The sequence below is a fragment of the Rhipicephalus microplus genome, chromosome 5 (genome assembly GCF_043290135.1).
Source record: "Rhipicephalus microplus isolate Deutch F79 chromosome 5, USDA_Rmic, whole genome shotgun sequence".
NCBI classification, from domain to species: domain Eukaryota; kingdom Metazoa; phylum Arthropoda; class Arachnida; order Ixodida; family Ixodidae; genus Rhipicephalus; species Rhipicephalus microplus.
In genome coordinates this window covers 58,031,666-58,046,087 of record NC_134704.1, presented here as the reverse complement: position 1 = coordinate 58,046,087, position 14,422 = coordinate 58,031,666, and the positions used below count along the sequence as shown (strand labels likewise).

General features: G+C 44.3%; 1 protein-coding gene across 1 annotated transcript; it reads left to right on the top strand.

Moving 5' to 3' along the window:
* Positions 1-5,059: 5,059 nt before the first annotated feature.
* Positions 5,060-11,983, top strand: LOC119174502 (uncharacterized). Its single transcript, XM_037425435.2, has 3 exons — positions 5,060-5,215; positions 6,556-6,678; positions 11,243-11,983. The coding sequence occupies exons 1-3, from the start codon at positions 5,153-5,155 to the stop codon at positions 11,846-11,848; spliced, it is 792 nt and encodes a 263-aa protein (XP_037281332.2). The 5' UTR covers positions 5,060-5,152; the 3' UTR covers positions 11,849-11,983.
* The last annotated feature ends 2,439 nt before the right edge of the window (positions 11,984-14,422 follow it).

Sequence of the window (14,422 nt, the reverse complement as noted above, 5' to 3'; positions counted from 1 at the left end):
TGACTCTCTGTTACTTTTCTGCGCACTATTATTCCGTTGTGGGAGAAACGTGCTTGCATTCTTCTGCTGAACTGTGCTCTGTGTCCGCAAGGCCTTCCGTGTGGAATATCGACTGTATCATCTCAGCTTTGTTCGCCAATGATGTTCGTCACCCCAATTGCATCCAAACCTCTTCTTTGACAGCGGGTCTGTATGAGAATGTGCGAAAAATGATCGCGCCACATATTTTACCGCATCGAACTAAACCATACCGTCGCGTCCCGGAATCGTACATGGGCGGATTCTACTTTTGTGAATGTCTGCTAGGTCAAACCAGCGTTGTGAAGCACCGCATTAACTCTTTCGTTACAACGCGTCCTTAGGTAGGCACAGGTGCGCTAAATTTTGCTGTTGAATATTACACTCACGCGCTCTGACTAGCAGCTCGTGCTGGCCGTATTGCATCGTCGAAATGCTTTCTGCGATTCAAATACACATAGTACAACGCAACAGTTCACGGGGCAACCACGTGACCAAAAAATTTTTCTCGCCGCAATATTCTACCAGTTCACTGTTTGCAATGCATTATATCAGTACGAGTGTTTTTCGAACACATTTGTGATATTCGCCAAAATGAATGAGGCGTTTGGAGTGGAATGATAGACTAGCCATTTCTTACATAATATAATTCTATAAATGTGAGCCACATGAAGAACACTAGCTTTATTCGCAATAAACCACATAACTACATGCTACACAACTTTACATGTTATCTGCACTAGATACCTTATGATTGTGCATACTGTCCTGTATGCTCAGTGGCATTGTGCTTTTGTGCAATATAAATTATTTATCCGTTGTACATTGCATTGCTTTCATTGTAAGAATCAAGTCTTATGAGTACTATAGTAGTTCTGAAAAAATACATATGTGTTTGTGTGTTGATGCATACTTAAGCTTAGAACTTTCACTCAGACTTGGTCGACGCATATAGCAATTGGAACATTACCGCCTTCGAACATTAGCACCTTTCTATCAGACTGCGCGAGCAAGCTGGAAGCGTAAGGTAGCGTTCATATCTACGAAACTAAGAGTATAAAAATTCTGCCACAACGCCCTTTTTATGGCATTTATTCAGCAGCATACCCTTTCTTACATTGCTAACTGCAATGGAGCCAGATGTGACTGAATATGCTGGATATGCACTGCATTTATGCTTACACATAACTAAGAAAGGTGTGAGTCATGCAGGGTACATAATGTTTGTTGCACTCTTTGGGAAACTTTTGGTCATTGCTCCTTGAGTAGTTATTTCAGATTTCGGGGATTGAATTTACAGTTCAGAAAAGACAGCCTTGCCCCACTTCTCACGATGCAATCAGTCATCTCGGCAGCTGAAAATGATTGAGCAAGTGGCTGTAACGAGCTGTGATATTGCAATTAGAAGTGTATCAACAATCACATCAGAATAATCCAACCACAATTACACTACCTTATCAAATGTCTTGCTTCTTTAGTCGAAGTTTATACTATGACATATATTGGGTTGTGAACAAGTATCCAGAAATAGTGCAACACTCGCTTACTCTTTCTACGCGTTTTTTTATTTTGTTGTTGTATATGCGTCATTCAACGTCAAACCTCCTAGCTATTTGCGCAAAGGTTTTTGAAAGAGGTTATGGGGATTTATTGCATTTAAAAGAATGAATTTCTAGTAGAGTTGAGCCCCCAGTAATTTGTCACTTGGAAGATTTCAAAACTTCGCGGAATGCCGTCAAGATCCTGTTTTTCAGACTTCTTGCAGTTTTTTCATATAAAAAAAGGCTGATATGAAAATATTGGTCTCACTTTTTTTTTACTTTTACGTTATGTTCGGTTCAACCTTAGGCGACAGCTTACTGCTCGCACTACTGTGGTGTGGTGCGTGCATGAGTGGACGCGCGCGCGCGCGTGTGAGTGTTATGTGTCTGCCACGTCTCACTTTGTCAATTTTGGCCCAGTCTACCTGTACACATATATACACTGATGTTATGCACCTCATTCAAGGCCGCAGCACATTATTTTCTCGGCTGCATAAGTGTCAGCCGCAGGGAAGAAAGTTCATCTGTGCGTCTCCCTTAGAACAGTTGAGGCTTGGGCCAGTTGGGGATGCAAATTTGATGGAATGAAATGCTATGAAAGAGGCAAAAAAAAAAGATAAGAAACACACAGGATGAAGCGTTTCATTTTGTGCGTCTCGTTTTATTGTCTCGTTATGTGCGCTTATTTGATCAACTATGCTTATCTATGTAACTGCCATCGTTTCAAGGGTGCTTTTATGTGTTACACCACACTCGCACTAGTGTAGCTTATTCTAACACTCATAATTAGGGATGTTCATAAGCACCTATAAAAATAGAGTGTAACGTCTTTTTGCACCCTAAGTTTTTAAGGGGTGTAAGAAAATATTCTACAAAGCTCATAAACACCCTAAAAGATGTTTCCTGTAAAAGAAAATACACTCTTGAGGGTGCAAAAACGTTTAGAGTCTATAGTCCCATCCATACTGATCTGTCTTATACCTGCACGACACCTCCTTCAGGTAACAAGACAATCGTGCATGCCTTTGAAAAAAACACTGTTAATAGGAAAACAATGAATACCCAGTACCAGCGGGAAGCCGTGACATGAACTTCATAAAGGATGTACATGTGTGTGGGACACTTGAAGAAAAGTTACTGATGTTTTGTTTGTTTTTGATCATTATATTTGCATTTCGACATTTCGTATTCCATCGCGTTAAAAAGAACATGAGAATTTCAGCGAAGATTTAACGAAAGTATTAGGAAAAAAGTTACCTCTATATGGGAACGATTCCCTGCATAATTGATATGTGTTATATTAATTTGCTTTGCGGTTATTCATTGCATTCCTGTTCCACTACTGCCATATTTCTACGGAGTTACTTACACGGGAAATCCTAAACTACGAAATGCTTGCTTAATAACTTCTAATATGCTGATTTGTAACATCTGATGTTCTTGCTTTTGTTGCCAATCATTAGCTGTACATTTTTATACCAAAACTAAAGAAATATTTTCCATACACAGTTGAAACTTGTTGCTTTCTGATCTCGGTCTCTGTTATAATTGTGTGTTATAATATAATTCTGTGTTATAATCGTCTTACTGCCTTATAAATAAAATACTAAAAATAATTGATAAGTTTGTGACATGGGATCAATAGTGTACAAGGACCACCATAACATATCCATATTATGTTTTAATGATACAGAAAGTTAATACACAGATTTGCTTTCGGAATGCGACTGAACTTGAGAACGTTTTCTTATAATTTCTTTTCCTAAAACATAGTCACTGCTGGTTAACGATGGCGTTAAGTTGCTGGACAGCTCCAGGAATTCATTAATAAGCTCGAAATAAATCAACATGTGCGCATGACAAACGCAAAGAAGCATGTTGCGCATGAGATTCTGTACAAACTGTTCACAAATACTTTCTTCAATAGTCCTGCTCTGGACAGGCGTGCAAGGAAGACCAGCCACTTCGGCCCAGGTCAGTAACGCTTAGCTGGACTCCCGTTTTGTGACTGAAATTGAAAGTTGTTCACTGGAAAAGGCGAACAACTTTAAGCAAATCTACCTCTGTTCCTTTCTTTCGAAATTAGGGTGACGTTTATCAACAGCAATAGCTGTACTGCGCCCTACACAATACTGCAATTTGGGTGGTCACACCCTCAAACAATGCCCCGCGATCGGCGCTCTAGAAAACTACACCGGGGTAACCTTACACAATTGCATCGTGTCTACTAACCTTAATTGAAAAGAGAAAGCAAGACACAGATGATGAGATAAGGCAGCGTTGACACACATAAAATCGCAGCTATCTAGATTCAGTTTCTTTTTTCTCTTACAGCGTGCAATCGACCGATTTTCGATCCAGTTCCAAACTTTCGCTAGAAAAACGCAGCATCTTATCTGTTCACTCACGCGCAAGCACGTGCCATCTAGATAGCCCGATTTTGTACGAAGTAACTCACCGCCGAAAGTGCGAGAAAAGAAAAGCGAATCAATCTTCCTGTCGACCACACTTGCTTGCGAACAAATTCGAGCGATAGCACGTGCCTTGCTGCCATGCGCCTGCCCTGTACAAGCGCTGAACATAAACTGCCTACTACGGCCAGCCATTACACAAATTGCAACGCGTATACAAAAGCACTGAGAAGAAATAACGATGAAGCAACAAATAACATATGCTCGCGCTCATGTCGATTTTTTTTGTCTCGCTCTTTTTCCAGCCAAACTGGCCAAAAGCCTGTAGGCCCGACAGCGTGAGGAAGGAGGGGGTTGGAATAGCTCGTTACGGCAGGCAAAGTGCTTGCATATATTCATTTTTTGGTCGGAGACCGAGAAACTTGAAGGGCAGGGAGGGGGGGGGGGGTGAAGGAAATGAAAGAAGAATTCCTGCGGTCTCAGACCCCACCCTGCACCTCAGGCATTTCGCGTATGCGCACGCCTGCTTCTTGATGTGAGAGGTGGGAGGTAGAGGGAGGGGGGCTAAGATAGCCACGCGACTGTCAAGGTTCGCCGTGCGTTCGCCAATTGAAAGAACAAGAGCGCAGAAACAACGATCGAGCGGACCGTAAATGACCCGCCGAGTTGTTTCTCGCGGCATGCCCCGATCGGCGGGCGCGAGCGACAGCTGTGAGCGGTGACGGTCGCCCTTCCCCTCAGGGGTGGGCTCTGCCCAGCCTTTGTCTGCGATAACCTCGCGCTAACCTCTCGCCAGGTACTGGCTTTTTTCTTTTTTCTGCGCCAGAACAGGTAGGTATACCAGTGATATCGTAACAACGCTTATGCCAGCAAGAGTGTGGGTGAGAATAAAGAATGTATCGAGGGGCATATTACCCCCCACAGTGCGAAGCAGTGAAGGACCATTCCGGAGGCGAAAGCCAAGCTAAGCGCCGCGGACGGGTTTTCATGGCTGCAGGTCAAGAGTTTTGGACACTGGGATATAGACCCGCAGGCTATCCACGCAATAATGATCGCCCTTTCCACCCCTCCTATGTCTCGATCTTTTTGCCTCCGGGTTTCGTGCACCCCCCTTCTTCGATGCTGTGACGTCACACGCGCCGAAGCGGACGCGGTGGTTCGGTGGAATATATAAGGAGTGCCATGGCAGCAGTCTGTCACTTCTGTCGATTCCTCCGGATCAGAGCAGCAGGTCCCACGATGAAGGTACGCTACAAACAGCACTTCCTCGGCCACTGCGCTACCGCAATGCTTCGGCCGCCACCTCTGGACGTTGGATTATACGGACAGTGCACGGCGCGCTCTATCAACAGGCTGCAATGCATTGGATTAGTCAAGGGACTTTCGTGATTAATTTTATCTCGTATTGATGGCTGATGGCTTGACAGTTGCAGTACTTCCAATATGGCGTATCGATATCAAGCAAGAACGATATCCCAATCCGAAGGACGAGCCCAAGTGACCCATCAGCTGATAGCGATTATATATATGCTTCTAGATTAGACAGTCGAAATATATCGCTCTTCGAAATGCTGTCGAAACAATTTTATTGATAGCGTAATTGATGTCATATAAGTAGATTCACATGTTTTCATTATTCTAATGACAGGCGAGGGTCAAATACTGCTAGCGTTGTTTGCCCCCCAAAAATGACATTTATCGTTGTTTCTGAAAGAAGTTTATGTTAATCTCCTTTGAATTCATTGTAACACTACCGCATTGACGATGGTGCTTATTATAAACACTCCATGTACGTTCCCCGAACGCTACCTGACTTAAAGAACATTACCACCTTCGTTCAAGAGTTGTGAGGAAGAAGAAACAGTTGAGCGATTCGACAGCTTCTGTTCTCCGATATTTCTTTCGCATATTCCATGCCAAATATAACTGACATCATTTCACAATTCACTTAAAAAGGTTTCGCGTTATGATCAAGTCGACACGCAAGTCACTGTCATACCAACTGTTTCATTTTCTGTAAAGATGTCTTATATTCACTTCTCTAATATGATTTAGCGTACAGCGAACAAATCACCACGTCTAACATTCACAAACTCCTTTTGTCATACTAGGCACATACTTCATATTCACACTCATCTCCTACGTATGCTCAATGTTAGTATTTCCACGTCCCAAGCAAGATTTGGTTTGTCTTTTCAATAGACTTTCATTGCATGTGAGCAGTTTAACTTACTGACTTAAGTTGCATAAGACTTTCAGTAGACATGAGTATGCCTTTAAAAAGTATATCTTGCAGAGCACGCACCTGCGTCATAATTTCTACTCTGAGAACTCATTCCCTATCCTATCTTTCTGTATCAGTTTACATGGAATTTTGACACGAACGCCGAACACGAAAGTTCCGCGAATAGTCTAGCCGGTAGCAGAACAAATTACAACTCGAAAGCCTGATACACTGTACTTGAGATTCATCAGCAGTCGATTCCCAGTGCTCTGTGCCTCTGCTCGGTCGTTCTAAGTGGCGGCTTAAGGACTGTTCGAAAATTCGTGAACATTCAAAAAGTTATCTTTCTATGACTTCACAGGCTGTCATCCTCCTCGCCCTTGTCGCTGTCGCCCGCGCCGGGCTCGTCGGCCACGGCCACGCTGCTGTGGCTGTCGCTGCCGTCCCCGAGGCTGGACACTCCTCCCAGCACCGCTCCCAGGACGTGAGTATACATTTACGGGTGCTCTGTACTACACACCCCACTGGAGTGAACGCACGCTTTGGCTTCAGTGGCGAATTATCCCACTGCCGTAATTGCATCAGTTCACTTGTACGTGTGTTCGCCGATTATTGTCCTTCGAATGCTGTGATAAAACCACCACCAATATTGACAACGACAGCGAACCCTATAGTACCTCCCAAAGCCACGTGCAGCTAGGGCTAGGCATATTCAGAGGGTGAAATATCTATCACTGGTATTCGCAAGACCTCAGACGTTGGAATTGTTCACTATAGAGGATTTCAGGTAATCATAATGCAGGACATATCATACTGGTGGCGACCACTGAGTTATGATATACACCTTAAAAATAGCTTTTTGAATTTACCCCAATATTTGTCCCTAGGAACTGCAAATTCTGACGATAGTGCACTGCTGGTGCCAGCATAATTCATCTCGTTTATGAAAGTTCAACTTTTGGCTTTCACAGCAAAGATTAGTAAATATTTATTGCTTATTGTAGCAACTCAGTTGTATAAGAGCGGGCAGATAATTTTGAACTTGACAAAGTTGCTATGAAATTGATAATTGAAATACTGCCATTGCAAATTTTGAGCGCACCTGTTTAGGTGTCATTTATTATTCTGTCTCTTCTCGTTCTTCTCATTGGCAACCTTGCGCCACGTATTTCAGCTCTCTTTCGTCCTCGTTCATTGTGGCGGAAACGATGACGTCGGCGCCGCTCAACGCAGGAGCGGGCGCCTAAAGGCCTGACCACATGCACCCGTCGCAGCGCGTCAGCGCGGGCATTTCTAACGCGGCGCCGCGCCCTCTCTCTATAAAGAGAGAGAGAGCACGTGGCTACGCGAAACTGCATGCCCACCCTCTCAATAGGGAGAGGGAAAGGCGCCGCATCAAAATTCCATGCGCTGACGCGCTGCGACGGGTGCGTGGGGTCAGACCTTAAGCGTTGAACTCTAAAGATCCGTGAGTGACGGTGCAAAATTTTTTGCCACGCATTTTAATTTCTAGGCGTAAATATGTCTGTGGAGCGTTAGCGTAATGAATTGAGATTGGACACATCATTTATGGCTGCTGGTAAAGTTTACGAACGCCTTTTCGGACTAACAACATGTGTTTCATTAGGCTAGTACGTGCACATTTTATACGAGTGCGTTACATATTCGCTATCTTTTCTGCTAACAGACTCTTCGGCACAACCTCAGCAAAACTGCAAGTCAATATCCACGCAAATAATGCAGATCGACCTCTTTAAAGTATGTTAAAAACATCTGGTTATACGTCATTGTATGCGATTCAGCTCTGAATCAGAGCACAATGTGCACAGAAGGCACAGCTGCGGACGACAGCAGAGCCACATTGATGGGTATGCTGGTCGTTAATGGCCGAAACTTCTTGCTGAATGACGTGGCATAGCTACTTAAAATATATAAAGTGAGAAACAAAAGGATGAAAAAGGACGAAGAAAGAGAGAGTGAGGGAAGGAGCTGCTCTTCAGTAAGCAGTGGACAGATGGTATTTACTGCATAGGACTTCAGCGAAGTAACCCAATAGCAGTCTGCATATTACATCACTTACGGTAAAAGAATTCGGCAACTACGAGCATGCATCAGCAAATACCGGATGTGTCAGTTACAGTGTTCATGCAAAATGGCGCAAAAGGAAAGACATATTGCAAGCCCAAAGTACCAGGAAACGGAAGGGGAGTCTATGAAGACGGAGCAAAGCGTGTCGCTACCGGAGATCTCTCGGGGAAAGAAGCGTCTGAAGCATCGCGGTTCGTCCTTCCGAGCAACACCCTCTTGACGTTTCGCAACGCTTCGTTGTCAGGCCTCCCTGCTGAGAACGGTTCCGCGAGCGAATCCCGTACACTTCAAGCGCGGTGCGAGATCGATCCCGTAACCGCGATGACGAAATTCTCGCCTCGGCAATCACACGGAGCAGAGTAACTGGCTGTCAGACCGACGAAGGAAACTAGAAACAAGGCAGAACATTCGTCCGCTTGATTGAGTGTGGCAGCACATCTACGTTGTACGCACAACGTTGTGACACTTATACGGGCGGCGTTTGTTTCGCGAGACTATAGAGATGGGACACAGCGTTGTTGGATGAATCCCAGGCCTATATAACACCAACGTAGGTTGCGGCTGTCGTTCGCTTTAGCAAAGACTTTATACGTCGCATGCCGCAGCATAGTGGGCCCAAAGTCCCCGCTTTCAGATCCAATGCACTCTTCATTTTTGTTAATGTTTCATTTTAACGCAAAGCTGTACTTTTCTTCAAATGTGAGCACTTACACTATTGCGCTAAAACGTGTGTCACAGACGGTAATGAGCTTAGTTTTATTTTGACAAGGCTTGATGTCACCCACATGAATGCAGCAATTCATATTTCATATAATTTTTTAAAAACTTTTTACACTTGCTCAGTGGTTATGCTTGTCGAAGGTTGCACACTTCTGACGGCCATGATAGAGTTGAGACAAGAAAATGTGCGCTCGCTTGGCACGATCGAAAACAAACCGTTAACATTGCTTCTTTACTGAATTGATGCGCATCAGCGCACGTGGTTACTTCTTGGCGCTGGCTTTTGCCTGCCAAAGGAGTCACCAGCTGTACTTTTTTATGTGGCGCGTTTTGCGAAGCCACATGAAATCATCCTGACATTCACCTTGGAGTGAGAAAGTGAGGCGAAGATTCGCATACCTGTTAACATTTTTTTTTCGTGGCTAAGTTTGTGCCTCATGCTAATGAATTTCTACGAAAGCGCCTACATTAAAAACTGGTGTCTTCGCAATATGCGCATTATTTCTTGACTACTGTTTTTTTTTTCATATTTCGGAAGTGATAGACCTGCTAAGAATGCACATAGTGGAAAAAACGTGAGCATAAAATTGCTACAATGTCTCAAGTTGCGAAAATGAAGATCAAATTACGTTATCCATTGTGACGAAGCGTGTGTAATGAGTAAAGCGTTTTCAATACTTCAAAATCAGTAAAAAGGTTCTAACTGGTGATTACACTGACTTCTGTTGAAGAGGAGAGCACCATCGACAGCTTCGGCGTAGAAACACGTCTCCCTTTTCTCACATCGTGCCAGCTACGACCACCGATCGATTTCGTTTTCTCTTTCAAACACAGATGATAGTGAAAGTAAACGCTTATAAAGGCTCTCGAGTAAAGTCTATTGTTCACGAAATATGGGCAGTGTGAAGAATGATTATCGATCGTTAAAGCACGTCACGTTTTTTTCGGCTCGTATAAACGAAGATTCGGTTAACTGCTAACGTTCTCTTCTGATTCCGAGAGGTGTCCACACGTGCTGTCTCCAAGCGTGTTTTTGGCAATGAGCCAAGCTTCATTGAATACGGAACCTTTCGTTTCCCTTCTTCAAGGGTCTTTTAGCAAGTTCTGATAACGACACGCTGATGCGTGAGCTATCAAACACGAACATAATTAGGCAGACATTTCTGAAGCTTACAAGTGCATAATTCGTTTCAGTTAACACGAGAGGAACTAGCGGGAAGAGCTCAATCGCGCTAAATCAAGAAGTGGAAATGCAGACGGGTTCTGGTGTGGTTTCCTCTTAAGCAAGTGCTGAAGTGGTCGCGACGTTTTGAGCGCAGATCACTCTTGCAATAACGACAAAAACTATATGTGCGTGAATAACTGGTCACCTTACGATACAGCATAGCTTTAAGTAGCCTATTTCAACGTACAAACTTTCACACACAATACATGAGTGCCCCTACGAATAAACAGAAATGAAAACAACACGCCCTGTTTTGCTCATTGTGAAAGGATCACAAGTGTATGCTTGCGCAGTTAGTACAGTAGCAGAACTTCTACACAAATTATGTTTAGATTGCTTAGGTGGAGAGGTATCATTGTATCTGCTATCGATATCACATGTTCGACGGGGCACCCCATTGAACACTTCTGTTCTATTAACCTGAATGTGTGTGCGCTAGTTCATAAAAAAGGCAGCCCTCGTAATTTAGGAGGTGCTGACACACTGCAGTCTTATTGACTATCGTTGTCATCAGGGACGTATCTAGAAATCTTTACTGAGGGAGAAGGGAGAAAGTAGAACCACTTCTTGTGTGTATTTGTGCGTGCGCTTGCCTTCGTACACATACACATGTAAAATTCAAATACCTGCAAGGGTGTGCTTAGTTAATACTGGCACTATGAAAAAAAAAAACAAATGAAATACATGAGACACAACATCGAGCGCTATTTATGAATTGCACTGGGTGTTGAGTATGCCATACTTTATTCATTCTGTACTGTGTCTGTGTTAACTAAGAACAATTCTGAAGATAAATGAGCGTTATCTAGCCAACCTATAGCTCTCCTTAAAACTGAATTACTCAGCAATGGACAGAGTAGCAAATACCTCCCTCACTCTCCTTGGTGCTATGACAATGTTTCTCACAGCTGTGTGGAAGTCATTTGCGGAAAGCTTTCCACGGTGGTGGTTACTAGACTCAAGTGTAAACAATGCTAACTTTGTATTTTCTCCCCTCGTTTCATCGAACCCGTAGGTCCACGGAAACTACAATTTCGGCTACAAGGAGGCCCACACCAGCGGCAGCTCTTTCCGCCAGGAGGCCGGTGACGCCTGGGGCAACAAGGTCGGTTCCTACGGTCTGACCGACGCTGACGGTCGCGTCCGTGTCGTCAAGTACGTCGCCGACGGCCACGGCTTCCGCGCCCACATCGCAACCAACGAGCCCGGCACCGCTGCCTCCCACCCTGCCGCCGCTGCCTACAACGCTCGCCACGCTGTGCCCGCTGTCGGCGTTGCTGCTGCCAAGGTAGTCGCCGCTCCCGTCGCCCCAGTCGCCGTTGCCGCCGCTGCCCCCGTGGCTAAGGTCGCCGTCGCCCCAGTTGCCCCAGTCGCCGTCGCCGCCCCCGTGGCTAAGGTCGCCGCCGCCCCTGTCGCCATCGCCGCTCCCGCCTACGGATTCGGCTATGGACATGGCTACGGACATGGTTACGGTCTCGGCTACGGTCTCGGCTACGGTCTCGGACATGGTTTCGGACATGGTTACGGATTCGCTCACGGCCTGGGCTACGGCGGATTCGGTCACGGATACGGTCTTGGCCTTGGCTATGGTCACGGCTTCGGCTACGGCAAGTTCTACTAAGTTATTTCGGAGATATAGTGAGATACGGTAATTTTCCTATGTCCTCGTGTGCAATCTCTACTCAGTGAACGCGTGTACAGTGTGTCTTGTCAGTGTGAAAAAAAAAGAAAAACCGTAATAAAGGAGTTGGAGGTATCTATGACTCTGTTCTTTTCAATACGAGTGCATTTAATGTTCGTAAGGCCTGTAAAATCACTTGAACCACTTCGCAACAAAATAAACGGGTAAAACTCGTAATCTTGTTGCGGCGCAATTTTCTTAGTAACCACCGTAAATCTGCAAAACAATCCTAGCAGTAGTCTTTCAAAAAGACTATCACGCTCACCCGTTTTTGTTCAAGAACAGTGAAATGCTGCATTGCAGTGTCTTCGTTAGGAGCTTCGTAAAAGTGATAAATAATGTCTATCAATTTCGGTTGGGTGGACAAAGAGTGCGCACGCCACGGTAAGTACAGTGCCACATAACGGCTGCAGTATTTTCTGCGGCTAACTTTGACCAATCTGCTCTTAAGACCAATGTCCCGCATTAACGAAACTGCTCTCTCAAAATTTTGGCCTAAAGCTTCGACATCTTATCAGTGCCCTTGTCATTTAAACCATGATGCACAAGCCGAATTTCTCGGGTCATGTCACACGCCGTGTTGTGTTAAGCGCGTTCAAATGAGCACTGAACCGAATGAGCACTTTAAACAATTGAGCGACCATTAACACCTTCACCTAAAAGCTCGGTGAAGTGTCAGTTAAGCGAAACGTCTTTCACTTCATCATTCGTCAGTTTTGAATTGTCCACGTGATGAAGAGAGCTGTTGTCCAAAAAGAAACAACAATTGGGGTTGTCATTTCAAAATGTTATCACACCAGTTGGGTAGCAGCTTGTAAAAAAGAAAACTAACGATTTGGCATGATTTAGTATATTAACCGGCTAACTGCCTATGATATCTACAATTCTGAGAGAAGCGGTTATAGCTGTGACGACACATGTCATTTTCTGATAGCGGATCTGTTCACGCCGAACGTTGGTCCGTGAAAGGTGAACAGAACTTAACATCATGGACCGATACGCGCTGTCTTCCTCCTCTTTTCGTGTCCTCACCTTCATGATCGATATGTGCTAATCCACCGAAAAGGTCGGGAAGAAGTGAAACGGTCCTAAAGATGTGCTGAACTCATGATGGTATTTATGAACTTTGTCGTCTCGTAATGGATGATACGCAAAGCACCCGAATACAGGACCCGGAGAAAACCTTTCGGTCCTCTAGTATATAATGGGCCGCTAATAGGCCCCACTTGTCAGCAATTTTAGTTATCTCTATCTACTTATGCGAACTGAGAATCAAGGGCTGAAATATTGCCCTGTCATAAGCCAATAGCGTTTTCAAAGCTCGTTTCTTAGAAATTTCGGTGGCGGGGTTGTCGGTTGTCAGCGAAAAAAAAAATCGAAGTTTCTGGGAGTGTAGTGTAGATTGATGCAAATACAGAAATAAAGAAAAAAGTGCTTCGGTTTGAGTGAAAATCGAACACAGGCTATGTGCATGTTCTATCACACAGCCTCTCCGGGGCTCGAAACTGTTTCGGAAAGAAACTTTCAGGAATGGCATCTAGTGCAAGCAGCTTCATTAAAGTATCTGACACCCGATGGCAGATGCGTATGATTTCACCATTCGTCAAAATATGTGAAAATCGACTTCCGCGGATGGCATCTGCGTATACAATTGACGTTAACCCAACAAGATGGCTGTATTACAAGTTTACATATATGTAATGTTTGTAAGATAGCTTAGCCAGCACTGCAACCACAATTGGCGTTTCACAAACATTCGGGTCTATAGATGGTTTCAAGGTCACAAGCGTTGTACCCAAAACAACTTCCAGTCACATCATTTACCCGCTTTTAGCGTCTAAACTGAAAGCACGTTTTTAAGTTGTTTTCAAGGGTTAGGAAAGTCTCTCTTTCGTTTTTCCCATAAAATAAACGTGTGTAAAGTACAAGGAGATCATTTAAAATTTTTATGTATAGCTCTAAAGAGCATCCATTTGAACGTACTTCGTCAAATAAGAGAAGGAAAGTGCAGAAATTGAGGAGGCTATTTTATAAAGCTCTTCTTGGCAATCGAAGCTATTAACGCACATTGGTGAAAGAAACTGGATGTCATCGGTCTGTGTTTGTAAACAGTGAAAGGGTCTATTGGTCTAAAAACTAGTTCCGAGACCTGGCGTGGCTCTGTGGTAAAATATTTCATTGCCACGCAGAATGCTGGGGTTCAATTCCTGCTGTTACACCTGGCATTTATTTTTCGCATTCATCGGGTCAACACTGCCGATGTCACCTTTTTCTCAACGTTCATGTGTTGAAATCGCCCGTGTGTGTTCTCACTGTTCCTGGTTAGATTCTACGTGTCAGTCACCTGTGGCGCATATCCGCATACCAGTGGCACGTACTCGCCACTGGTATGTGCCACTGTCTGGCGGAAAGTATTTGACAACGTACGCGACACCTTTGTGACATTGCTGATACCTTGATCAGCACGTCATATTCATTGAACCACTTTACCCTCTCATACTAACTTTGATCACA